The sequence below is a fragment of the Cervus elaphus genome, chromosome 20, assembly GCF_910594005.1.
Source record: "Cervus elaphus chromosome 20, mCerEla1.1, whole genome shotgun sequence".
Classification (NCBI taxonomy): domain Eukaryota; kingdom Metazoa; phylum Chordata; class Mammalia; order Artiodactyla; family Cervidae; genus Cervus; species Cervus elaphus.
In genome coordinates, this window is record NC_057834.1 from 39,341,621 (window position 1) to 39,367,831 (window position 26,211).

At 44.6% G+C, this 26,211-nt stretch overlaps 3 protein-coding genes across 34 annotated transcripts in view; all 3 read right to left on the reverse strand.

The window, feature by feature from the left end:
* Positions 1-425: 425 nt before the first annotated feature.
* AQP10 (aquaporin 10) lies at positions 426-3,466 on the reverse strand. Its single transcript, XM_043876762.1, is given in 9 exon segments — positions 426-661; positions 829-989; positions 992-1,062; positions 1,487-1,611; positions 1,613-1,705; positions 1,951-2,069; positions 2,172-2,309; positions 2,864-2,990; positions 3,362-3,466. Coding segments are annotated over 8 exon segments (876 nt in total). The 3' UTR covers positions 426-661; positions 829-891.
* Positions 3,467-19,709: 16,243 nt separating this feature from the next.
* On the reverse strand, positions 19,710-22,349 carry HAX1 (HCLS1 associated protein X-1). Of its 2 annotated transcripts, none has more exons than XM_043875681.1 (7): positions 22,170-22,349; positions 21,364-21,668; positions 21,039-21,226; positions 20,572-20,623; positions 20,342-20,448; positions 20,122-20,212; positions 19,710-19,973 (listed from the first exon to the last, which is right to left on the reverse strand). In XM_043875681.1, exons 1-7 carry the CDS (start codon positions 22,220-22,222, stop codon positions 19,888-19,890), a joined length of 882 nt encoding a protein of 293 aa, XP_043731616.1. In that variant the 5' UTR covers positions 22,223-22,349; the 3' UTR covers positions 19,710-19,887. The 2 variants fall into 2 exon arrangements, with proteins under 2 accessions (XP_043731616.1, XP_043731617.1); XM_043875682.1 differs by having other exon boundaries at positions 21,406-21,668; positions 22,170-22,324.
* A 990-nt stretch (positions 22,350-23,339) lies between these two features.
* The window catches only part of UBAP2L (ubiquitin associated protein 2 like), a 43,545-nt gene continuing 40,673 nt past the window's right edge, over positions 23,340-26,211 (reverse strand). For 9 of the 31 annotated variants that reach the window (XM_043875642.1, XM_043875640.1, XM_043875653.1 and 6 more), the window contains 3 exons: positions 25,451-25,648; positions 24,986-25,036; positions 23,503-24,135 (listed from right to left, as the gene is read on the reverse strand). In XM_043875642.1, coding sequence (XP_043731577.1) covers positions 24,040-24,135; positions 24,986-25,036; positions 25,451-25,648 — 345 coding nt within the window. In that variant the 3' untranslated portion in view covers positions 23,503-24,039. Of the gene's footprint in view, positions 23,470-23,502; positions 24,136-24,985; positions 25,037-25,450; positions 25,649-26,211 lie in introns of those variants that run through there. The other 22 variants (XM_043875664.1, XM_043875658.1, XM_043875663.1 and 19 more) reach the window with 7 other exon arrangements.

Here is a 26,211-nt window from a genome sequence, read left to right on the forward strand (position 1 = left end):
TTTTTTAATTTGAAAAAAGGGAAACAGAAGAACGCTGCTTCTCTGCTAAAAGAGACCTCTCTTCGTCGGGGAGGTGTGTGAGAGCTGAGGACGCGCTGAACGATGAGAATTTTCCTCCGCGCCAGCTGGCCTTTACTCCTACTCTTTCCGCTCGGGGCCCTCTGCCCCTTCGCCTTCTCTCCTCGCCCTGGCTCATCTCGTCTCACTGTAGTTCACCCTCTCCTTGAATGACACAGCCCGGAATGCCTAGGTATGGGGTCGTGCCTCAGTTTCTCCACCTTGCTCTCGCAGTCTCCAGCCACTTGACTGGCTGTGTTCTTCTGGAGGCCCTCCCTTTCCCGTACCCCCCACCCCGTCCCACGCCCCCTTGGTGGAGGCGGTTTTCCTACCACCACCCCTAATTACTGTCTGTAGGGTGGCTGAATCTGGGCAAGGCGCCCCAATCAGCTTAAAGGCGGGCGGCGCTGAGGCTACGCGAGCTGGGAGTCAGTCAGTGGGGGCCAGACTTTGGAAGAAGTCCCCTGGATTATGCCCTGCACAGGATGGTCGGCCCCCACCATCCTGCAGATACCCGAAGCCTTCCCAATCCGGTTTCCAGGGTGCGCACCCTCTGGCGGCTTTTTGGAGGAACTACGTTCTTGGAAGTCCAGGGTCCGAAAACCTGGGTGAGCGAAGAGGGGATGAGAAGCCTGAGTCTGGTACCTGAGCTTCCTCGCTCTCCCTGTCCAGGCATCCTCCCCAGTTTAGGAGGAGGAGATGCCTAGATGAATACACGGAGAAGCTGCCCAGGGCCTGGCGTATTAATAAAGAGAAAGAACATCTTATCACCAGGCATGGGGTATCTGGCCCTCTCAAGTGTCCATGAAGGAGGTGACGACTGTCTTGTCAGAGTCACAGCTTACTCTCCTGCAGCTGAGTTGCGGCCGGACTTCCCGAGTCTGAGGCTTCCTGTTGGGCACAGTGTAGATCCTGAGATGGCTGAGTCCTCAGGATTGTGCTGTGCCAAGCGTGGCCCCCACTAGAGGGCCCACCACAGGAACCCACCACCAACAATTGCCAGCACTGCCAGACAAGAACAGAAGGGAGATAACAGGGTGAGTCCCTTTGACTTCCCTCTGAAGAACTGAGGGTATTCGGAAAACTCCCTAAAGCAGTTCCTGGGGTGAGAGACACCAGAAAGAGTGTTGTGGCACCAAAGCATAGCATTTAGAGAGGAGGGGACCCCAGGAGAGCTTGATCTTTAGGGATTGTCTGATACATGCATTTTGTCAAACACAACCTCTAAATCTTACTGTTTCAATGAAAAGAGTAAAAGGGGAGAAAAGGGACAAGACATAAAGGGAGAATTGGGGCTTAGACGAGGCTCAAACTGTCCTGAAATGCCAAGAGAACTCTATTTAAAAGGAGAGGGCTGGAGACCCAGGGTCAGAGCCCTGAGCAGAGGGATGTGAGTGGAAGGACAGCACCAGGGGAGGCCATCTCCTACCTGAAGACTTCAGGGCCCCAGCCAGCTACGTAGGTGAAAAGCCGTGGGCCGAGGTCCTGGGCGGGGTTGATTGGGAGCCCACAGTTGGCACCCATGGATAGCGTGATGGCCAGGATCAGTAACCCCCACTACCACAGCCTCCAGACCTGCAGGCACTCCCTTGTTCTGTGTGTTCAGGATGGCCAGGATCCCCACCATCAGCATCCAGGTTTCTAGAACCTTGGAGTCGGCGGAGGCAGTGGGGCTCCCATCAGCCGCCAGGTTCTCCACCTGCCCTATCTCACCCAAACACTCCAGGCTGCCACCCCATGGCATCTGACTTTGTCCAACTCAGGCAGCTAGGGAAGGTAAGATGCAAAGATAAAGCCAGCCCCACAACCCACCCAGAGCCTAAACAGCAGGCTGAGCTTCCAGGGGGCAAAGGGCAAAGGTGTGGCTTTCCCGGGTCACCCTCTTATGCCTACCTGATCCAGGAAGCCATTGCTCAGAGATAGATAGGGGGCAGGGTAGGTAGCAAAGATGGAAGCCATCTCCTTGGGACCAGCCACTGTCAGATTCCCACCTGTGTAGTTCTGTAGGACATCTGTAGAGTAGGGGACACCCAGATTTCCATCTTTGCTTATTCAAAACTGCTCTAAGGCGTCGTTAACCACACACAGGTGCCCCCAACCTTGTTCTCTGTGACCGTAATAGAGAGCATAGGTGACTCCTGGGGCACAGAAAGCAGACAGCAACTGCATCAAGGAGTAAATGAGAAACTTGGCCCAGGGGAGGTGTCCCAGGAGGCACATGGGCAGGGAGAAGGCTGGATTCAGGTGGGCCCCTTCAAGGATCAAGAAAAGAAAACCAACATCCATTAGGTGTCACTATCAGGCACTGTCACCAGTAACACTGCTATTCCTCCCCACAACTCTTAAGTCAAATGTTACTGTTCTCATCACATACATTAGGAAGTTGAGACTGAAGGAGGTTAAGCGACTTGTTAAGATCATGCAGTGAAGCCAAGTTCAAACCTGGGTCTGTCTGCTCTTTCTGTTACAGTACTTGATGCAACGTGCGTCTGAGGAACAAGCTGGTGAAGTCTTAAGCAAAGATGAACCCCAGAGGGCTTAGGTAGGAGACACAAGATGAGCGCATTTACCCATGATGCCTTGCCATAGAGCTCTGTCTACCTGAGCGGAGGATTAATGTGAAGTGGGAGGGCAAGATATATAGGGAGAAGGGACTGGACTGGGCCAAAGGCATATCTCAGTCCAGGGCACTGGGCAAGCTCAAGGAGATAATGTCTGTGAGTCACCAAGGGATCCGCCTTTTCACTGTTACCAAGCTCAAGTGCATGTCCTACCCTGTCTGATGACCAGACTTCACCCTCCTCACCTGAGACGTTACCACTCATATAGACGGCTAGCATAACACCCAGAGAGCCAGCCAGAAACATGGTGAAGAAGTTTCCTTTGGTTCCTCCACTGGTGACAGCCTGGGCTGAAGACCCCTGTATGAGGAGCTGGTGGAGAAAAGAAAGATGAGGAAGAGGGAACCAAGAATAGGGAGCCTGGGAGACCCATAGGAGAGAGAGACTGGGAAGAGAGGGGAATGGCCAAGATTGATGAACGGACTTGAGGGATCAGCAGGAAAAAACAGAAAAGGGAAAGAGAAAAGATGGGAGAAACAGAGGGAGAGTAAAGGAGGCGAAGGAGGGTAAGAGATGGAAAGTGACAGGAATACAAATGAGAAGGTAGGGGAGGAATAGAGGAACAAGAGCAGGAAATAGAGACTGATGGAGGAACTGTCTTCCTAGTACACCCAGAGGAGGAGGTAAGGACACTAGGAGGAGCCTACCTCCCTTCTTTCCTCCCACTCAATGAGCCTGCCTGCCATGAGCACAAACACAGCCAGAAACTCCGGCAGGCGCTGCCGGGCCAGGAGGCTGCGGATTCGGAGCCGGTCCTTGACTTCAGCCAGGGACTGAATGGAGACCATAGTGGGGACACTCTGTCCTGGTCACCGCTCTCTCCATCTGCATAGACACACTGCTGCTACACAGCTCCTGCCTGTCAGGGGCAAAGATAAGGAAAAGACTTTAAAACCAGTTAGCTCAGTTACTGAGCAGCAGCTGATGTCTGTCTGTGCATGAGTGGAAGCTCGGGAGGACAGAGATAGCGAAAGAATGTCCGTGGGCAGAATGCACACAGCCAGGGTCTGGAGTTTGCCCAGTCTGTCCCCTCCGTCTCAGCCCCAGGCCTTCCAGGAGTAGGGAGCCTCCCCTTATGCTGACAAACTGCGTGGAGTAGCCTGCTTTATGTGCATTAGTTCTCTTGGTCCTCAAACCAGCTGTGGAAAGTAGTAGTAGAATGCTCCCACTCTACTACTGTCCTGAGGATGAGGATACACTTACTGAGAGAGCCTTAGACTTCCCCAGGCCACACGGCTAGTTGATAGCTAAGCCAGGTCTTCTGATTCTCCATCTGATATTCCACAGTGCCTCTCCTGTGGAATGGGAAGTCTTTCCCCCAGCCATTTGGATGCTTGGAAAATTTAACATGCATCCAGGGAGACTGGACTGAAGACCATAGGCTGCAGGAGTAAAACCCTCATCAGGAGCGCTTGTGGTCTCCCCTTGGCTAGAGAATGCTCTGCCTTCTGTCTCTAGCCTTGGCTCCAAATGAGGGCTTCATGCCCCCACTGAGCTTCACGTCCCCTTCTCTGGACGCTTGCCACTCGGATTCTGCTTAACACATAGCCACTTCCTACTTCTTAATATTTCAAGCCTCTAAGATTCATTCAGTGATGAATCAAGCTCTAGCCCCTAGGGAAACATAGTTTCTGCCCTCCTAGAGCTGATGCTCTAGTAGGTGGAAGCAGACAATACATAGACTTTTTTTTTTCCTTTGCACCGTGCCGCATGTGGGATCTTAGTTCCCCGATCAGGGATTGAACCCGTGCCTCCTTAACCACTGGACCTCCAGGAAAGTCCAATATACAGATTTTTCAAAATATATTGTATATCGTTTATGAGATTCTTGAGAGCTGGACTTGAGAGCCAGGGGCAGGGGTGGGGGGTGAGGGGCTCTAGCACAGTCCTAGGCACATCTCTGTGAAATAATACTTCCTTCCTAGGTTTAGTGGATATTATAGTACTCCACCCAGGTCCCCTGTTCAGAGCCAGTGCACCCTTCCCCAGCTTCTGGGAATAACAGCCACTGAGAGCACATGGCTTCTCCCCTCATGGCAGTGATTTCTGTGGCAGGAAAGTGCATCAGCCAAGGTCATGTGCCCTCCTATAGGGCCCAGTGAATGAATGGTTGATGCAGGGATTCAAAGACCAAGCAGAATTTGGTAGTGTTGCACATAGACCTGGATGCCAAGAGTGCTGGATCAAACGAAGTGGAACATAACATGAGATGTGGAAGAATTTATTGATAAGGGAGCACTCTCCTGGGACTTAGGATTTAATCCTGGCAAGATCCCCCTGGAATGTCGGATGAATACTCTTCTCGGAGGCTTGGGGAAAATGATAGCTCATGCTAAGAAAAGTAAAAATGTCTAAACAACTCATTTACGTTGATGACCATTATTGAAAAAAGGGAGAATACTCAGACCTTCTGAGGGTTTTTGGACAAAGGATCTGAATTAACATTGACAGTTGACAACCCAAATTTGTACCATGGCCCCCTGTTAGAGAAGTAGCACGTGGGGCCCAGATAATAAATGGAGTCCTGGGCTAAGGTCTGGTTCAGAGGATATTCACTGAGACCAGGGATCCACCAGGTGGTCACTTCCCTAATACCCTAACATATAATAGCAGTGGACATCCTTTGGCGTTGCAGAACACTCATAGTGGTTTTTGACCTGTAGAGTAAGTGATGAAGGCCAACTAGATGCCTGAGACTACCCAACATCAAGAGAACAAATAAAAACAAAACTGTATCCTAGGGAAAATGGAAGAGGTTAGTGCCACCCTCCGAGACACAAAGAATAGAAAAGAGGTGGCCCCTTTCTTTTTTTTTTTTTTATTTTTTTATTACTTGGAGGCTAATTACTTCACAACATTTCAGTGGGTTTTGTCATACATTGATATGAATCAGCCATAGATTTACACGTATTCCCCATCCCGATCCCCCCTCCCACCTCCCTCTCCACCCGATTCCTCTGGGTCTTCCCAGTGCACCAGGCCCGAGCACTTGTCTCATGCATCCCACCTGGGCTGGTGATCTGTTTCACCATAGATAGTATACATGCTGTTCTTTTGAAATATCCCACCCTCACGTTCTCCTACAGAGTTCAAAAGTCTGTTCTGTATTTCTGTGTCTCTTTTTCTGTTTGGCATATAGGGTTATCGTTACCATCTTTCTAAATTCCATATATATGCGTTAGTATGCTGTAATGTTCTTTATCTTTCTGGCTTACTTCACTCTGTATAAGGGGCTCCAGTTTCATCCATCTCATTAGGACTGGTTCAAATGAATTCTTTTTAACAGCTGAGTAATATTCCATGGTGTATATGTACCACAGCTTCCTTATCCATTCATCTGCTGATGGGCATCTAGGTTGCTTCCATGTCCTGGCTATTATAAACAGTGCTGTGATGAACATTGGGGTGCACGTGTCTCTTTCTGATCTGGTTTCCTCAGTGTGTATGCCCAGAAGTGGGATTGCTGGGTCATATGGCAGGTCTATTTCCAGTTTTTTAAGAAATCTCCACACTGTTTTCCATAGCGGCTGTACTAGTTTGCATTCGAGGTGGCCCCTTTCATACCACCACTTTGGCTCTTAAAAACTGGATAGATCATGACAGATGACAACGGTCTACCATAAACTTACTTAAACAGTAACTCCAATTGCAATTGTTGTGTCCCAAATGGCAACTTTACAGGGCAACTTTAATACCGCCTCTAGTTGGGAGTATGTAGTCATTAATCTGGTGAATATGTTATTTTCCATCCCAGACAGATCAGAAAGGAGGTCCACAAGCAGTTTCATACACACGGGAAGTCTAGCAATATACACTTACAGTCTTACCCCAGGACTGTGTTAACTCTCTGGTCCTCTGTTGTAATAGAATCTGAAGGGAGCTTGACTATTTGGACATTTCGAAAAACATCATATTGGTCCACTATACAATGGACTGTTGAACAACACAGGTTTGAACTCTGTGGGTCCACTTATATATGGATTTTTTTCATTAAATATATATTATAGTACTACATTATTTGCAGTTGGTTAAATCCGTGGACACAGAACCATATATACAGAGGGCTAACTATGAAATTATACTTGGACTTTTTGACTGTGCAGATGGTCAGAACCCCTAACCTCTGCATTCTTCAAGAGTCAACTGTATATATAACATCATGCTAACCAGATCAGAAGAGAACTAAATGAAAGTATATTGGAGGTCCTGGAAAGATACATGATGAGAGGGTGGAAAATATTCCTGTAAAGATCCAGGAAACTGCCATATTGGTGAAATTTTCAGAGGTCCAGTGGTCCGGGACATGCTAGATATCATCTCTGAGGCAAAGGACTGATTGTTGCACCTCATATCCAGTGGTTAAGACTCTTGCTTCCTCTGGAGGGGGCACCGGTTTGATGTCTGGTCAGGGAACAAGATCCCACATGCCTCACTGCTCAACGAAAAAAGGAAAAAAGAGAAAGAAAGAAAGAAAGCATTCATCACAAACGAGACACTAAACAACCAAGAAGGCAGAAAGACTTAGCCACTGTCCATCATCAACCACCCAGTTCTGTATGATGGGTGCACTGGGTAGAGTGACTGGGGGTAGGACAGAGGTTATCCAGGGCCCAGCAGCATGAGCTCCTGCTCGCCGAGGCTCAGCTAGCTACTGCTGCTGCCAACATGCAACTACCGTTAAAAATACCAACACTAATGGGACTTCCTGGTAGTCCAATGGGTAAGACTCCACGCTGCCAGTGCAGGGGGCCTGGGTTCGAGCCCTGGTCAGGGAGCTAGGTCCCCCATGCCCCAGCTAAGAATTTGCATACCACAACTAAAACTTGGTGCAGCCAAATAAATAAATATATATATGTTTTAAAAATATTAGCACTGAGCCCCTAATATGGTGCAGTCTCTTGAGGAGAAGAAGTAGATAATTAGGGAAAAGTTGGGGACCCTAGATTTCCCATCACTTTTGACTGGGATTGACACATATTCCAAGTATAGGCTTGCCTTTCCTGCCCACAGGGTCTTGGTAGGGTCTTATACCACTCTATAAGGACTTATAGAGTGCTTGATCTATTGATATGGAATCCACATTATATAATTTTAGACTGTCGGGAGCCATTATGGGGGGTCCCGCCCGTGACAAGGTCATGAAGAAAATATCGGGCAGGCAAGGCCGTCTGGGACCCGGTCCATGACGAGGTCACGAGGTCACGAGGAAAAAACCTGACAGGCAAGGCCGTCTAGGATAAGGGACCCTCCAGGTTGGCCTCGGCCTCTACCCTACCCTATATCCTCCCCACCTTTTCTGCTGTTGTTCTTATTTGCTCTGCTGCAGATTCTTGTGTTGCCTGCCGAGAGCTCTCCTGCTCCTCTTTCACTAAATAAAGACCAACTTAAAAGCTAATTAATAAATCTCCTGGACGCTGGTACCCTTTGAAGGGGCCAGGGATGAAGGAAATGCTTCCATTCAAACCCTTTAGCTGGCATTCTGGCTTGTTTGATAAATGTGTTCTCTCATTGCACAAAATGCTCATGATTGTTCTAAACATCCTAAGCACAGTACGCTAACAAAAGAAACTATTAAGCATAGGCCCCTTCTCGGGGTGAGAAAAGCTCCACAAATATTATAGCCACGTATACGCCTAATAGAAAATAGTTTAGATAGAGATTAGCTGGTGACTTCTTGCAGGTAATTAACTTTTGGACTAAGAGCCTGTTTTGTGCCATATCTGCTGTTTTTTCAATCCTTTGCATTTCTGTTCTGTGAAAATGTAATCCTATCTAGTTCCCTTGGAGATAACACCTAATAGAAAGAAAATAGATTAACCACAAAAAAGACAGGGTCGGCTACTGAAGTTGCTTAAAGTTGCACCAGGTGCAAACCATAAATTGTCAACAGGCCTGAAAGCCAAAAGATATTATACACAGAGATTAACCATTAAAAAGGCCCTAATAGGCACAGAGCCCTTTGGGGGGTGAGGAAGCCCTATTAAAAAATACAAAAAATATTGTTTTAAAAGTGGTTATTAGATCAACAGTTGATTGATGTTAATGTGCTGAGGTTGTGCAGTGGACACTATCGTTAATATAGTTAAAGATATAGTAAAATAAGAGTTTAGCCCTAGTGTAAAAACAATAAGATAATTGTTAGTTTTAACCAGGAGTGCTAAACAGGGGCTGCCTCACCAGAGCTGCAGAGTCTTTGTGTGCTAAACTTTTTAGATAAATTTAGCTGAGAATTTCTGCAAAAAGACTGACTTTTATGTTAACAGGATTGTATTTCTATTATGTTTCTATGACTTGCTGTACCATGAGACTGCCAATTTTCTGTTTTCTGCTAACCTCAGGGCCAGAAGATAATGTATAAAAAATCTATGGGAAAAGACTCTCGTAAACAAAAAATATACAGAGCACACCTGGTTTTGTGAAGGACAAGCTGATGTAATGTTAAACTAAGTCTGTATGCTTATCTGCCCCTTAGATATGTACCAACTTAGGGTATAAAGGCTACGGTAAAAAATAAAGCAACTGCCAGACTCTGGTGCATATTCCTGGTCTGGTCTCTTTCTCTCTCTCTCTCTCTCTCTCTCTCCCTAGCAGACTTGGCCCTATCAAGGCCGGTCCTACGTGTCTCTCTCTCGCCGACACCGTTCATCCTGAGGGTTCCCTTGGATCCTGCTGGGGCTGGACCCCGGCATTAGACAAAGGGATCCACGTTATAGTAAAGGGGATGTGCCAGTGGGAACATGACCCAAAGATCCACTGATCCTATACTGCCCACCCAGAGGCCATCAGTCTGATAGAGCAGTTTGGTGACCTCTTAAAGACACAGCTTCAAGATGAAACCCCAAGAGGATGAGGTACCATCCTCCAGAAGATAATATATACCCTAAATCAATGGCAACTGTATGATTCTGTATCCCCAGTGGGAAGATTACATGGATCTGGGAATTGATTGCATGGATGTAGGATAGAAATCAAGTAGCCTCCACTTATCCTCACTCACAGTGAAACATGTGGGGAATTTGATTTTGAGGTCCAGAAGTCCTGGAAACCAGAGATGTAATGCTTCCTCCAGGGGTCACAGTAAGAATCCCTTTAGAACTTTGGGGTCTTGGTAGCAAGAGACCAGCAGGCAAGAAAAGAAGTCCTCATACTGGCCAGAGTAATTGACTATGATGGAGGACAGGTGACTGAAGCTACATGAGGGAGCCAGGAAGAAAATGCTGGCATTCAGGTCATCCACTCTTGCTGTTCCCATGCTCAGTTTTAACAGTAAATAGAAAAATATAGCAGCCACAGCCTGGGAAGGGCATGGTGACCAAGGGCACTCTCGGGTGAAGGCCGGGGTCATCCCACTATCCAGCCGCCTAGACCAGCAGAGGCGCTCACCAAAGACAAGGAAAATCTAGAGTTGGTGGTGCAGAAGGGGGGATAATAAGAATCCATTAGAGCTGCAAAACCAATTGCAGTAGTTAAGGCTGTAGAGTTTTCCACTAAACATTCTCTTAAATTTCCTCCAAGAAATAAAACCAATCAGAGTCCTATAGAAACTTTTCCCCCCAACTGGGTAAACTAACCATGAGTATGGATCCAAGCAGTGGTAGTGGTGAACAGTAGTAGACACCATAGTGCTTTACCCAGATCCTCTCTGTAAGATCGTGAGCCTATGTCCCAGCTGCTGGGGAGATCAGTTGCTGATGGCTCTCAGCTGCCTCCCAACTGGAAACTAGCTCAGACACATTGAACTGTGTCATCCTATCCCAGCAGGTTTCCTGAAGTCAATGATGGGCTGATTCAGGGATACAAAGTCCAGGCCCCTTTGCCTCATCAGTTCAGTTCAGTTCAGTTCAGTCGCTCAGTCGTGTCTGACCCTTTGTGACCCCATGGACTGCAGCACGCCAGGCCTCCCTGTCCATTGCCAAGTCCCAGAGTTTACTCAAACTCATGTCCGTTGAGTCAGTGATGCCATCCAACCATCTCATCCTCTGTTGTCCCCTTCTCCTCCTGCCTTCAATCTTTCCCATCATCAAGGTCTTTTCAAATGAGTCAGCTCTTCGCATCAGGTGGCCAAAGGATTGGAGTTTCAGATTCAGTATCAGTCCTTCCAATGAATATTCAGGACTGATTTCCTTTGGGGTGAACTGGTTGGACCTCCTTGCAGTCCAAGGGACTCTCAAGAGTCTTCTCCAACACCACAGTTCAAAAGCATCAATTCTTCAGCACTATCTTTCATTATAGTTCAACTCTCACATCCATACATGACTACTGGAAAAACCATAGCTTTGACTAGATGGACCTTTGTTGGCAAAGTAATGTCTCTGCTTTTAAATATGCTGTCTAGGTTGGTCTCAACATTTCTTCCAAGGAGCAGGTGTCTTTTAATTTCATGGCGGCAGTCACCCTCTGCAGTGATTTTGGAGCCCCCCAAAATAAAGTCTGTCACTGTTTCCACTGTTTCCCCATCTATTTGCCATGAAGTGATGGGACGGGATGCCATGATCTCAGTTTTCTAAATGTTGAGTTTTAAGCCAGCTTTTTCACTCTCCTTTTTTTCACTTTCATCAAGAGGCTCTTTAGTTCTTCTTCGATTTCTGCCATAAGGGTGGTGTCATCTGCCTATCTAAGGTTATTGATATTTCTCCTGGCAATCTTGTGTCCAGTTTGTGCTTCATCCAGTCCACCATTTCTCATGATGTACTCTGCATATAAGTTAAATAAGCAGGGTGCCAATATACAGCCTTGACGTACTCCTTTCCCGATTTGGAACCAGTCTGTTGTTCTATGTTCAGTTCTAACTGTTGCTTCTGGACCTGCATACATATTTCTCAGGAGGCAGATCAGGTGGTCTGGTATTCCCATCTCTTGAAGAATTTTCCACAGTTTGTTGTGATCCACACAGTCAAAGTCTTTGGCATAGTCAATAAAGAAGTAGATGTTTTTCTGGAACTCTCTTGCTTTCTCGATCATCCAATGGATGTTGGCAATTTGATCTCTGGTTCCTCTGCCTTTTCTAAATCCAGCTTGAACATCTGGAAGTTCATGGTTCATGTACTGTTGAAGCCTGGCTTGGAGAATTTCGAGCATTATTTTGCTAGTGTGTGAGATGAATGCAATTATGCGGTGATTTGAGCATTCTTTGGCATTGCCTTTGTTTGGGATTGGAATGAAAACTGACCAGTCCTGTGGCCACTGCTGAATTTTCCAAATTTGCTGGCATATTGAGTGCAGCACTTTCACAGCATCATCTTTTAGGATTTGAAATAGCTCAACTGGAATTCCATCACTTTGTTCATAGTGATGCTTCCTAAGGTCCACTTGACTTCACATTCCAGGATGTCTGGCTCTAGATGAGTGATCACACCATCATGTTTATCTGGGTCATGAAGATCTTTTTTGTTTAGTTCGTCTGTGTATTCTTGCCACCTCTTCTTAATATCTGCTTCTGTTAGGTCCATACCATTTCTGTCCTTTATTGTGCCCATCTTTGGAGGAAACGTTCCCTTGGTATCTCTAATTTTCTTGAAGAGTTCTCTAGTCTTTACGACTCTATTGTTTTCCTCTATTTCTTTGCACTGATCACTGAGGAAGGCTTTCTTATCTCTCCTTGCTATTCTTTGGAACTCTGCATTCAAATGGGTATATCTTTCCTTTGCCTTTTAATTTGGGACAATTCAGAAGAATTATCTCCATTCTAGTTGCTTTTTTAGTCACTCGGTTGTGTCTGACTCTTTGGGATCCTATGGACTGTAGCCTGCCAGGCTCCTCTGTCCATGGGATTCTCCAGGCAAGAGTACTGGAGTGGGTAGCCATTTCCTTCTCCAGGGGATCTTCCCGACCCAGGGATCGAACCCATGTCTCCTGAACTGGCAGGTGGATTCTTTTACCACTGAGCCATCCAGAACTCCCTGTAAAATGCTAGGATCAGTTGAGTATCCTATCAGTTGAGGATCAATTGCAACCACACTGTGTCAGCCCCTCCCTTTGTGGAATCTTTATTTCTTCACTTACCTACAGGTATTTCTCTCAAGAGCACTCCTAAACAAACCTTCTGCATTAAACTCTCCATATCAGGGTCTATTTCTAGGGGGACCCAATCTAAGACATATTGTTCTCCCAGCCCTACACACTGCCTCCTATGAGCCACCTTTGAGGCTGAGGAATACCAAAACTCATCAAAACCTCCCCGCTCTCTCTCTCTTCTATCATTTTAAAGAAAAAAGGTAAGTTTTATTTTTGTAATTTCTCCTCCAACAGTGGGTGATTTCAAGAAGCCTATAGAAAATTGTCTGAAAGGGATGTAGCAGTCCGTTTCTTATGACTTTTTATTTTATTTATTTATTTTTTTCTTATGACTTTTTAAAACTAACTCACCTGGTCTCCCTTCCAAAACAGGGCCCCACATTAAGGAGAAACTGTTGGGACTTCCCTGGTGGTCCAGTGGTTAAGACTCCACACTTCCACTGCAGGGTGCATGGGTTTGAACACTGGTTGGGGAACTGAGATGCCATAAGCTGTGTGGGAAGGCCAAAAACAAGGAAAAGAAGCAAACAAAAAATGAGGAACAGCTGTGCTTGTTAATTTACATGTTAAAAAGTTGCATTAAATTTATTGTATATAAATAAATTTGTATACAAATAAATTGAACTTAATAAGTTGTATTAGATTTATAGGTAATTTGGGGCAGAATTGCTATCTTAATATTGTTTGTGTTCCAAGGACACTTCCCAGGGGGCGCTAGTGATAAAGAACCTGCCTGCCAATGCAGGAGATACAAGAGGCGTGAGTTCAATCCCTGGGTTGGGAAGATCCCTTGAAGGAGGGCATGGCAACACACTCCAGTACTCTTGCCTGGAAAATCCCCATGGACAGGGGAGCCTAGTAGGCTACAGTCCACAGGGTCACACAGAGTCAGACACAACTGAAGCGACATAGCACACACTGAATATGGTATTGCTCTCCTTTTATTTAGATTTTATCTCAGCAATTTTTGTAGTTTTCAGTGGTAAGCTTTTGCACTTATTCTTCCAAAATTATTCTTAAATATTTTACTATTAGTTATGCTATTGTGAATGACTTAATGTCATTTTCAAATTGTTGCCAATATATAATATGAAATACATTTTTTGTGGTATATTGATCTTATATCCTGAAACCTTGTGATACTCATTTATTGTTGTTATTATTCAGTCACCAAGTCATGTCTGATTCTCTGTGACCCCATGGACTGCAGCATACTAGGCTTCCCTGTCCGTCACCATCTCCCAGAGTTTGCCCAAGTTCATGTCCATTGAATCGGTGATGCCATTACTATTAGTAATTTTTCTGTTGTTTATTCCTTAGGATTCTTTTTCTACATTAAAATCATGATATCTTTAAATATAGTTTTACTTTTTCCTTCCCATTCCAAGTCTTTTTTTTTTAACAGTGCATGTGAATTCCATTTTTATAAAATTGCCGATCAAATGAGAGATGAGGGGTTCAATGTGCATCTGTGACCTCTTCCCCAGAGACTGCTGCTTCCTCTTGAGGACTCTCTTAAAGTATCCGGTGTGGCTTCATGGTCTAAACATCTGATCTTCTTGTCGGCAGTGTCAATAGGATCTTAAGGTATGGAGCTCAGAAGTCCAAATTCAGCTTCACTGGTTTAAAGTCAAGACGTCCTCAGACCTATGTTCCTTCTAGAAGCTCTAGGGGAGAATCCATTCCCTTGCCTTTTCCAGCTTCTAGAGGCCACCTACATTCCTTGGCTTGTGCCCTTTCTTCCTTCTGGGCCAGCAGTGTAGCATCTTCTCATTCCAAGTCTTTCATTTCGTTTTCTGGCCCTATTGTCCTATCTGGAACTTCTAGTATGATGTTCCATAGAACTGGTAAAAGCACATAGCCTGGGTTTGTTCCTAATGTTAGTGAGAAAGCATCAGTCTTTTACTATTAAATATCTTTTTACAGCTACCTCTCTTTTAGATTTCTTTCATGTCTAAACATGACTATTATATTGCCATGTTTAATTCATAGTTTAACTGGATATCCAATTTTAGATTGGAAACAATTTTCTTTCAGTATTTTAAGTTTTCTTGTCTTTTAAATCCAGTATTGCTGTTAAAGTTTGAGAATATTGTGATTTCTCATCCTCTGATTTTTTTTCTCTGTCTCAAATTATTTGGATTCTCCTTCAACTCTAGTGTTCTGAAATTTCATATGATGTGCCTTGGAGTGTGTTTATTTTCATCCTTGGTATCCAGCATGTGGTGAGTCCTTTCATGTTAGAAAGTAATATCCTTCCCTTCTGGGATATTTTCTCAAGTTATTGATAAGTTATACCATTCTAGTTTGCTTTTTTCCTCCCATTTTCTATCTCTGTTATTTGGTCTACTATCTTGGAGATTTCCTCAACTTTATCATCAAAATATTTTAATAGTTTTTCATTTCTGTCATTTTTTTTAAACTCCCAAAATTTCCTCTTATTTTGTTTATTCCTCTTTTGTAGCTTCTCGTTCTGGTTTATGGGTATATCATCTCGTATTTCCAATATAGTAAAGTTTTGTGTCCTTGCTAAATTTTTATCTTTCTGCATAGTCTGTGTTTCTTCCAAGTCTTTTGTTTGTGATTCTACATCCTTCATCTTAAAAACTGTCCACAGATGTCTGGTAACCTCTAGCAACATTTGTGTTTACAGTGGTACTCTAAAAAGCTGATTAGAAAAATCAATTGCACTCTTACACACTAGGAGAGTTAGAAAAAAAAGTGGGAGGACATGTTCTGCAAAATACAACTATAGTATTTAAAACTGTGATATGGGCACAAAGGTAGGCAAATAGGTTAATAGAAAAGAGTGGACATTGTAACATTTGTACATATATATGTATATATTTTTCCAAATGTAAAAAAATGAAGTTGGTCCCCTGATTCATACCATATAGAGAGATAAATTCCGAGTGGATTTTATTTTTTTAATATTTATTTATTTTGCTGTGCTGGGTCTTAGCTGTGGCATTTGGGATCCTTAGTTGCAGCATACAAACTCTTAGTTGCAGCATGCGGGATCGAGTTCCCTGACCAAGAATCGCGCCCAGGCCCCCTGCCTTGGGAGCGTGGGGTCTTAGCCACTGGACCACCAGGGAAGTCCTGATTTTATTCTTAGAAAAGATAAAAACTTAAAAAAACTTAAATATTAAAGCAAAAATACAGATCTTTCTCAACTTACCAAAATACAGATCTTTCTCAACAGATCTTATAGGGTCTTGTCCCTATAAACTCATCATAAGTTGAACATGCCTTTAATATATCTAACCTAGTGAAAATCACAGCCTAACCTAGCCTACCTTATACATGCTCAGAACACTTACATTAGCCTCCAGTTGGCCTCAATCATCTAACACAACGCCTATTTTATAATGAACTGTTGAATATCTCATATTATTGGATACCACACTGAAAGTGAAAAACAGCACAATTGTTTACCCTTGTGATGCTATCGCTACCTAGCATCATGAGAGTAGTATACCACATATCACTAGCCTGGAAAAGACCAAAACTCAAAATTTGAAGTACAGTTTCTACTGAACACATGTCACCTTTGCACCACCATGAAATTGAAAAATTGTAAGTCAAATCATCATAATTTGGGGACTGTCTCTTGTGTTTTGAGATATGTGTTTTTGTGATATGTATGCCTTTAGAAAAACCTCTTTAGGAAATTCCCTGGCAGTTCAGTGGTTAGGACTCCATCTTCTCACTACTGGGGGGCCTGGGTTCAATTCCTGGTCAGGGAACTAAGATTCCACAAGCTGTGCCCCCCAAATCTCTTTATTAACAGAGGTAAATTTGTAAGCTCTGCCATTCTAAACGATAATGCTAAAAACTTTAATGAGAAAAATATCCAGTAACTTAAAAAAATTTAAGTATAGTTGACTTATGTTAGTTTCAGATGTACAGAAAAGTAATTCTTTTTGCAGATTATATTCCATTATAGGTTATTATAAGTTAATGGGTATAATTCCCTGTACTATACAGTAAAAATCCTTGTTACTTTATCTGTTTTATACAAAGTAGTTTGTATCTGTTAATCCCTTACTCCTAATTTGTCCTCCTTCCATCCCTCTGCCCTTTGATAACCATAAGTTTGTTTTCTATGTCTGTGAGTCTGTCTCTCTCTTTTATGTACATTCTTTTGTGTTATTTTTTAGATTCCACATATAAGTGATATATAGTATTTGTCGTTCACTTATTTCACTAAACATAATATTCCCTAGGTACATCCACATTGCTGTAAATAGCAGTATTAATATTTTACTTTTTAAAGGCTGAATAATATTCCATTCCATACACACACACACACACACACACACAATTTTTAAACTATCAAATGTCACTTATTAAATTCAAAATGATGTCATCAAAACAAAGATTTGTACAGATTTTTTTACTTCCTTGCAGAAATCACATATTACAAAAAACTTATTGAAGTATAGTTGATTTACAATGTTGTGTTAGTTCTACGTACACAGCAAAATGGTTCAGTTATGTATGCATAATCTTCTTCAGATTCTTTTCCCTTATTTTACAAAATAAAGTATGGTTCCCTGTGCTAAACAGTAGTACTTTGTTATCTACTTTTTATACAGTAGTGTATGTATGTTAATCTCAAACTCCTAATTTATCCCTCCCCCACATCCCCCCTTTGGTAATAATAAGTGTTTTCTATGTCTGTGGGTTTATTTTTGTTTTGTATATAAATTCATTTGGTTTTTTTTTTTTTTTGGATTTCAAACATAAGCAATATCATATGGTATTTGTCTTCTCCTGCCTGGCTTACTTCACCTAGTATGATAATCACTACAACCATCCATGCTGCTGCAAATGACATTATTTCATTCTTTTTTATGCCCAAGTAATATTCCATTGTATATGAGAATCCCATGGACAGAGGATCCTGGAGGACTACAGTCCATAGCGTTACAAAGAGTGGGTCACAACTGAAGTTACCTTCACAACTGAAATGAAGTGTATTTATATATATATAAATACACACACACACACATACACACACACACACTTCTTTAATCCAATTGTCAGTGGACATTTAGTTTGCCTCCATGTCTTAGTTATTGTAAGTGATTCCACTATAAACATTGGGGTGCATGTACCTTTTCTTCTTTTTTTTCTTTCTTTACGACCCCATGGACTGTAGCCCACCAGGCTCCTCCATCCATGGAGTTTTCTAGGCAAGAGTTCTGGAGTGGGTTGCCATTTCCTTCTCCAGCATGTACCTTTTCAAATTATTGTTCTGATTCTTTCCTGATAGATACCCAGGAATGGAATTGCTGAATCAAATGGTAGCTCTATTTTTAGTTTAAGGAATTTCCATGTTGTTTTCCATAGTGGGTTCATCAATTTACATCCCCATCAACAGTGTGAGTTCCCTTTTTCCCACATCCTCTCAGTTCAGTTCAGTCGCTCAGTCGTGTCCAACTCTTTGCTACCCCGTGAACCACAGCACGCCAGGCCTCCTTGTCCATCACCAACTCCCGGAGTCCACACAAACCCATGTCCATTGTGTCAGTGATGCCATCCAACTATCTCATCCTCTGTCATCCCCTTCTCCTCCGGCCATCAATCTTTCCCAGCATCAGGGTCTTTTCAAATGAGTCAGCTCTTTGCATCACGTGGCCAAAGTATTGGAGTTTCAGCTTCAACATCAGTCCTTCCAATGAACACCCAGGACTGATCTCCTTTAGGATGGACTGGTTGGATCTCCTTGCAGTCCAAGGGACTCTCAAGAGTCTTCTCCAACACCATCCTCTCAAACACTTGTTATTTGTAGACTTCTTGATGAGTCATTTGGACAGATGTGAAGTGATACCTCATTGTGATTTTGATTTTCATTTCTATAATAATTAGCTAAAGAGTCTAATAATGTCTGACTCTTTGTGACCCGATGGGCTCTAGTCCGTGGAATTCTCCAAGCCAGAATATTGGAGTTGGTAGCCTATCCCTTCTGTAGCAGATCTTCCCGACTGAGGAATTAAAGTGGGGTCTCCCACATTGCAGGCAGATTCTTTACCAGCTGAGCTACCAGGGAAGCCCCTAATAATTAGCTATGTTAAGCATCTTTTCATGTGTCTGTTAGCCATTCACATGTCCTCTTTGGAAAAATATCTGTTCATGTCTTCTGCCCATTTTTGATTGGATTTTTTTTTTTTTTTTTTGGCGGGAGGATGGGGCACACAGCTTGTGGAATCTTAGTTCCCCGACTAGGGATCAAACCAATGCCCCATGCGTCGGCAGCATGAAGTCTTAACCACTGGACCACCAGGGAAGTCCTGACTGGATTTTTTTACATTGAGTTCTATGAGTTCTTCATATATCTTAGTTACTAACCCCTTGTCAGTCATATCATCTGCAAATATTTTCTTCCCTCCCATAGGTTGTCTTCTTGTTCTGTTGGTTTCTTTTGCTGTGCTAAAGCTTTTAAGTTGAATTAGGCTCCATTTATTTTTTCTTTTTTTCTTTTTTTTTTTGCCTTGGGAGACTAATCCAAGAAAATAGTGCTACAATTTATGTCAGAGAATGCTTTGCCTATGTTCTGTTCTAGAAGTCTCACGGCTTCATGTCTTACATCTTTTTATTTTTCTCTCTGGTGTAATGGGAAGTTCTAATCTACTTGTTTTGTATGCAGCTGTCCAGCTTTTCCAGTACCACTTGTTAAAATGACCAATAATGCTTCGCTAGTTATATTTTCTCTGAATTATCCAAGCATAGTAATTTCACACATAGAGAAGCAGTTTTTCCCCATACACTTACACACATCATTTTTTTAAAACTGATGCATCCGCATGTGGAAATTTCCCTGGAACTATCACTAGTTATCTATTCATAAGGAAAATCATTTTCTAAAGGTACCTGGTCCTTACTTATCAAAATCAGTTTTGTAAGTAAAGCAAAAAATTAAGAGATAATTTTTTGTGGGCCAAGTTAATTTGGGAAGCCCTGGATAGTGTGAGTAAGTGGAATAGCCATGACAAAACCAAGACCAAGGCATTAGCATAAATAAAGGTTTTATTGGTCAGTCTGGGTGACGGACACTCTGACAGACCTTCAGTTCACTGTTCTGCACACCCGAGGACCTGAGGCGGCAGGAAGACAGCTAAGCCCATTAGTACCAAGCAAAGGTAGGAGGCGGAAAGAATCTAAAGGCCTCTGAGGATAATTAACAAGGCTACCGGGACCGGAACCAACGTCCTAGGAACAAATCCAGGATGGATGAAGAATCATCCAAGGATGGAGGTGTTGGTGATTCTGGACCTAAAGGAAAAAGTGATACACACAGGCTAAATCAAAGGGATTGCAAAGAGGCAAAGGAGAGCAGTAATGTGAAAGGGCAGGAGAGTAACGGTTTCCCTTTCCCATGGAATTGAGAGATGGATCCCTTTCATTTATACTCTTCACTTACCACCTCTAGGACTGCCGCCTGCCTCTTGATGGGTTACTGTGGTCTCTTTCCGGCCCTCACTGTCCACCACAGTCCGGCGCTCCTCTATAGTCTACAAGGAGAAGTCCCCCCACCATATCCCTAACATCACTAAAGGTGAGTTCACTGGTTTCTTTACATAGTCCCCCTTTCCAGAACATTCTCTGGTTACAGTTGCCTTTACCCTTCTCTCCCAACTCACCCCATCTGGCTTAGTGATCTTGGTCACAGAGACACTCTTGAAATAGGTTTTGGGTTGGGGCTGCAGAACCGGGCCAAGACCCTCCTGAGAAACCTGGGAATCAAGATCTAGGAGGGCACAGAAAGGAAACAAGAAAGAGTCCAAAGCAAAGAAGGGAACAAATGTGGTGGACAGAAATTTCAGGGAGAGAGACTACAGGGCTGGTAAATGTCCTCTCCCTCCAGACTTACCATTGTCTTCCCTGGCTCTAGAGTGGGGGGTCACAGGCCATGCATCATCAAACTGTAGAAGAAGCCAAAGTAGGTCAAATGACACCTTTCAATCTGAAATTTGAGGGGCCCCAGAGCCCAAACTATTTCCAAGTTCCAAAACCACTTTTTTCAAGAGAAATGATCCCAGCAGGATGGCTTTCTTTACTCACTCCTCCTCCTTCCTACCTGATTCATGTATTTCTCTACCAAAAAGCATTCCTGAACTGACACTTTTCTGTCCTCCTTCAACATTTCTGCTTTCTCCAAGGATCATCTACAGTAATTTTTAACAAAAAGCAGAACTCCCATTTCCTCCCAAAGAAAATTCTACACAAAGTTTAATATAGAAAACAGATAAATACAACCCAAGTCTGTTAGATTCCAGCAAGGTTTCCAGTCTTTGCAGTCTTCTCCACAGATCCCACTTCAGGCCCAGATGTACTCACCCTATGAAAAGGTCTCTGGGGGTCCCAGTCTGGTGCTGGTTTGGGGGATTCAGATCTTGCATCACTCTCCAAGCCCCCACCAAAGATCTTGGGCTGGTGACTATCTGGATACTTAAGCATTGAGTCCCGAAGCGTCTGTCCTTCCTGTCGTCTCTCACCAGGTGTCTCTGACTCAGGACCTGGAAGTTCTGCAGAAAGGTGGCAGGTGGATGCTGGGAGTGGGAAAGGACTTGGGCTCTTTTAAATCTCCTTGAAATCATCAGCTTTCTCACACTTCCCAAACCCCAACTACTCTCTGCAAGTATTTTTTTTTTCACCCACCGACCCAGTAGAAACCACAGGTTCTTCCCCAGGAGCATCCACACACCAGGAGGGCGGGAAGGCAAGGTCCAGGCCCCCATCTCGCTGAAGATGTTATTGAAATCCCGTACTAGGTCATCAAAGCCGAAGTTATCGTGGAAACGCATTCCTCCTCCAGGGCTGAAGCTGAAGCCAAAGCTAAATTCCTCGGGGGGCTGGGTACCCTCAAACCTCGAGTTCCCACGACCCCACGTGACTCCTTCTTCTTCCTCTTCCTCATCATCTTCGTCTTCATCGCGAGTCATTCCTCCAAAAAAGGGATCTCTGTGGCTAGGGGTGGAGGCAGATTAGCCACCAAAACTTCAGTACTACTTAAACCATAACATCAGCTAATGCGCGACAGAGTGGGACAAGAGTTGGGATCTGAGACCCTGAAGCGAGGGTAGAGGACTGGCCATCAGGTTTGTTTTGCTTCATCAAAGTCGTGTCCCGCCCCCGCAGCTTCCTGCGGTTCTTCTTAAGTGTTTCCCAGCCCCTCCCCTCCCCTCCCCTCCCCCAAGGTCTTGCTCACTTGTCCTCTTCCCCGGAGCCCCATTGTCTTCCCCACCCGGTACCCCTGTTGCATCACCCTAGATTGGAGAAAGGCTTAAGCGGCTGTTTCTTAACGACCGCCCTGGTTACTGTCGGGGGTGTGTGTTCAATGTTGACCTTCTTTTCCGCAGGAGTTGTAGGAGTGGAGAAAAGGATGTTTTTCCAAAAATAGGGTGTCAAGGGTCAAGCTCCCCTCAGAGCACTCCCGCCCCTCCGTGTCTGGCCCGAACCCGCTCTCACCTTCGAGGTCCAGAAAAGCCGAAAAAGCCCCGAAAGAGGTCAAAAAGGCTCATTCCCGCAGTGGGACTCGAACCTTCGAAGCCCACAGCTGGCAGCAGCCAGAGCTACGCTGTCGGAAATTGAGCGAACGTCAGACCACGCTGCCGGAAAGCAAGCATGCGATCGCACACTGTCGTAAAACAACCGTAAGCCGGCCGTCGCTGAAGGGCGGGGCGGGCGATCCTATCAAATTCTAAAGGCTTTCAGTTTTGCCCCCACCTGTTTCCTGTGAAGGGGGCGGGCGTACTGAATTTTTATTTTCCAACGAACACTTGCCCTCTAAGCCAATTCTTTTCGCCGACCAACCCACTCCAATAGGGTTTCGAGGGGTTGACGCTTGATGGCACTGGAGACAGCCGCCAGAGGGCACCCCACCCACACAAATGAACCGGACCCAGACCCTCCCTCATTGCAGACTCACCACACCCACGGACTAGTGTTCTGCCTTAACCCACCTCGCTCCCTTCTTTCATCCTGTTATGTTTCTCGCCTGACTTAAGTCTGGTATTAGAGGAATGGACAAAATGTATCAAGCTCCTACTTTAATAATGACATCCCCAGAGTAAAAGACACAGGAATGCATGGATTTAACTTCATCTCTCCAGCTATTTAGTTTGTCAAGATAGGCTCTGCAATCATCAGAATAGACTTTGTAAGAGAGCAAGGGAAACTAGTCGTTTTGGGAAGGAAGAATTTGGAGGTATCAGTATCCCCTATCAATGACTTTCAAAGCTTCTCCCCCTTTCTGTACCCCCACCTCCTTCCCAAACCTGGCCTTGCTCTAGCCTCCTCCTTTTCAAGGGTTTGGATATTAGCTGTGTGAAATGAAAACACTCAAGAAGCAAGACCTACTGCTTCAGTTTTACTAGTCAACAGTGCATGTTTTGCACTCATTTCTTTCCAGTTCATTTGCCTGGACCCATCTAAATTAAACTTTGATTCTCTTAATACAAAGTGATTTCTTTCAGTTCTTGCTTAATCCCTTTCCTTTCCACCATCAGCTATCCCACTCCCTTCACTCCCTAAAATCTGCTACAGATCTGAAGGAAATGAAGTTTTGCAATGATTCTTTCCAGGCACCACTGTGAAATTTTTGAGGGAGGGCGAGGGAATCCCCTCAACGGCAGCACATTAAGGTCAGAGTTCTTAAAGGGCGAAGATTCCGTTTTTATTCCACTGCCTTCGGGGCCTGCTAGAGAAGGCCCAGTTGGTACAGTAATATTTATTCACCAAGCTGGTCATCGACGAGACTGAGGACATCCTAGACGGAGCAAGAATGGGCAGAGGCTGAAGGTAGAGGTTTTCTTTTTATATATACAAGACACATTAATCCATTAAATTTGAGGACACAGTACAAAAAAAAAAACCACTTCAACTAATTCATCTGACAATGCTGTTCATATTCATGACGCCATTTTTTGTTGTTGTTGTTTTGTTTCCTAATAATAAAGGAGGAGACTCAGGGCTGTTGGGCTGATATATATTTGGGGGTCCCCCCTCCCCACCTCACCCACACACCACCAGGGTGAACAGGAGGAGGAGAAGAGAGGGCAGGGCCCACAGCAAAGTTTCATAATCTTGAATGCAAGGGAGGAGGAAGAGAGGAAAGGAAGAAAAAAAAAAAGGAGAAAATACAAATCCTATAATACATACAACAGAGTGGGGATGGTATGGGAATGGGACAGACGTGAAGCTGAGGCATGGGGTGGGCCGCTGGGGGTGGGGGGTAGCGGAACCCCCCACATTCTTTTCTCTCTTTGATGCTGTTTCCATAGTTGCCAGGCTGAGAAGCCCTCTCAGAAGATGGGACCGGGAGAAGAGGATCGGGGCCTCAGTTGGCCCCCCAGCTGTAGCTGTTGTAGGCAGACTTGTTGGTCTGGGGCTTCTGCGGGATGGAGCTGGTCTGGCTACGTTGCCCGCTGCCCGTCTGCAGGGGAATGGGAGGGTGAATGGGGAGGAAAAAGATGTCGAGTTAGTGGGACAAATTTATGACATCTTCAAGTGGAGATTTAGAAACTGTTTTACTCTCCCATTCCCCTGGCTTAGAAACTACTCTGAAGCTTGCTTCTCAACCATCAGAAATTTGGTTTATATGGCAGTTAAAAGCACCTCTGACAAGTAAAAAAGCACCTATAAACTTTAAATAAGGGAAAGATGAAAAGAGGGCAGGATACTTTTGGAGGCAAGATAGTGAATCAGTTCTACTCATTTTCAATTCCACCTCCCCCCACCCCTCAAACCCATCCTCTCCTGTTCCCCGAAGGCTAACTCTCTAGAGAGAATTATGGCCTCTTGGAGATGGGTAATCACAAGGTGATTTCACTTTCACTGATCCCTATAAATGCCTCAATTTGGGTATCTGTAGTTGAGAGCAAGGAAGTCCTTACTCTAGCTTCCCAAGCCACCTATGAGGAAGGGGGAGAGGTCACTTGCACCACCCCAGGGCTCCCCAGCCCTATCACACATCACATCTGTGAGCCTATTTCAGGGAAGATAAGAGAGTCTGAGGCCCCAGGCTCCAGATGCTGCTCCAAGAATCCTTTCCATTCCAGTAACCAAGTGTTTCAAAAGTCAGGGAAGGGTAGAAAGAAAAAGAGCAGTGAGGAGGGGAGGACGAGAGAGGAACGGGAGGCCAGAGAGCTCAGCAAGGTGTGTGTGTTCGTGTATCCCGCCTTGTGACCGTGCAATCTCTTCTCTTCACGTTCCCTGAGACTGTGGAGGTGAAATGGGGACTGAAAAGGAGTGGGTTCAAGCATATCATCATTCAGTTTCATTACCTGCTCCTCCTGCTGGCGCTGGCAACAGAGAATCATCTGCAAATATGGTAGCTGAGGCAGAACCAGGATATATGGAAAATAAAGGGACAAACTTTGACAATAGAACTCCACCATTAGAAGGGAAAGCTACAATGTCAGGGAAGGGGGAAGGCTGGGAGAGGTTAAGAGGGGAGGTGTGAGCCAGGTCTGATGGGATGAGGACAACTGTGCTATGGGAGGAGGTGGAGGAGAAAGGCACCAAAGGAATCAGGGAAAAAAGGTTGCAATCTGGCCCCTCTCTGACATATCCTTTGCTGGCCCCTCGTGTTATGTGCGCTGTGTCTGTATGTGCTGTGTGCCCATGGCTGGCGCTGGGGAGGATTGGGTGAAGTTGGTGGTGAGGAAGGGTAAGAAAAGGAAAGGGGAGGTAGTTTTAGGGATAGGAAGGAAGAGGAAGGGAAAGGAAAGAGGGGGAAGGGCTATTACCTGGCCATCCTGCTGCAGGTGATGGTGAAGGATCTGGGAATGCGGCTGCTGATGGGGAGTCAGGATGTGCATAAAGGGGGCAGGTGGGTAGGCAGCAGCTGTGGCCGGATTGATGGGCCCCCCACTTCCTAGGGCTGAAGGCAAGTTGAAGGAGGCAGCAGGAGTACCGGAATGAAAACCTTGTTTCTCAAAGGACTGCTATCCAGAAGAATAGGAGGAGAGAGAGAAAAAGGATCAGCAAACTATTCCTTGGAATTTCTGAATCTAAGATCCCCCACCCTGATAGAGCAGCATGGTGTCACAGGAATGCTGCACTTGAAGTCAGATATTCAGGTCTCTGCCTCAGTTCTAGTCTTTAATAGCTGTGTGATCCTGAGAAAACTATTCAGTCTGTCAGCCTGTTTTCTCTTACATGAATCAGGGATGCTATTAACCTCTCAGTTGTAAGGACCAAATAAGAGGACAGATGTGTGAAAGCACTTTGTGAAATCTGACATCATTCATGAACACAGGGAAATCTGTTGACTACTATTAGCACTATTAGCACTACCTCTGGAGTTGGGTAAAAATTAGAACTTGTTGGATATTTTTTTTAAAAAATGAATACACACTGAGGTATCTTAAGTGTTAATGGTCTTGGTCATGAAGCACTCCACCACAACTCCTAATACTTTACCTGGAACTTTTAATTATTTATGGTGTGCGTGTGGGAGCAACACAATACTAATCTGTGCATAATTTGGATGCCTCCTTGCTTTAAT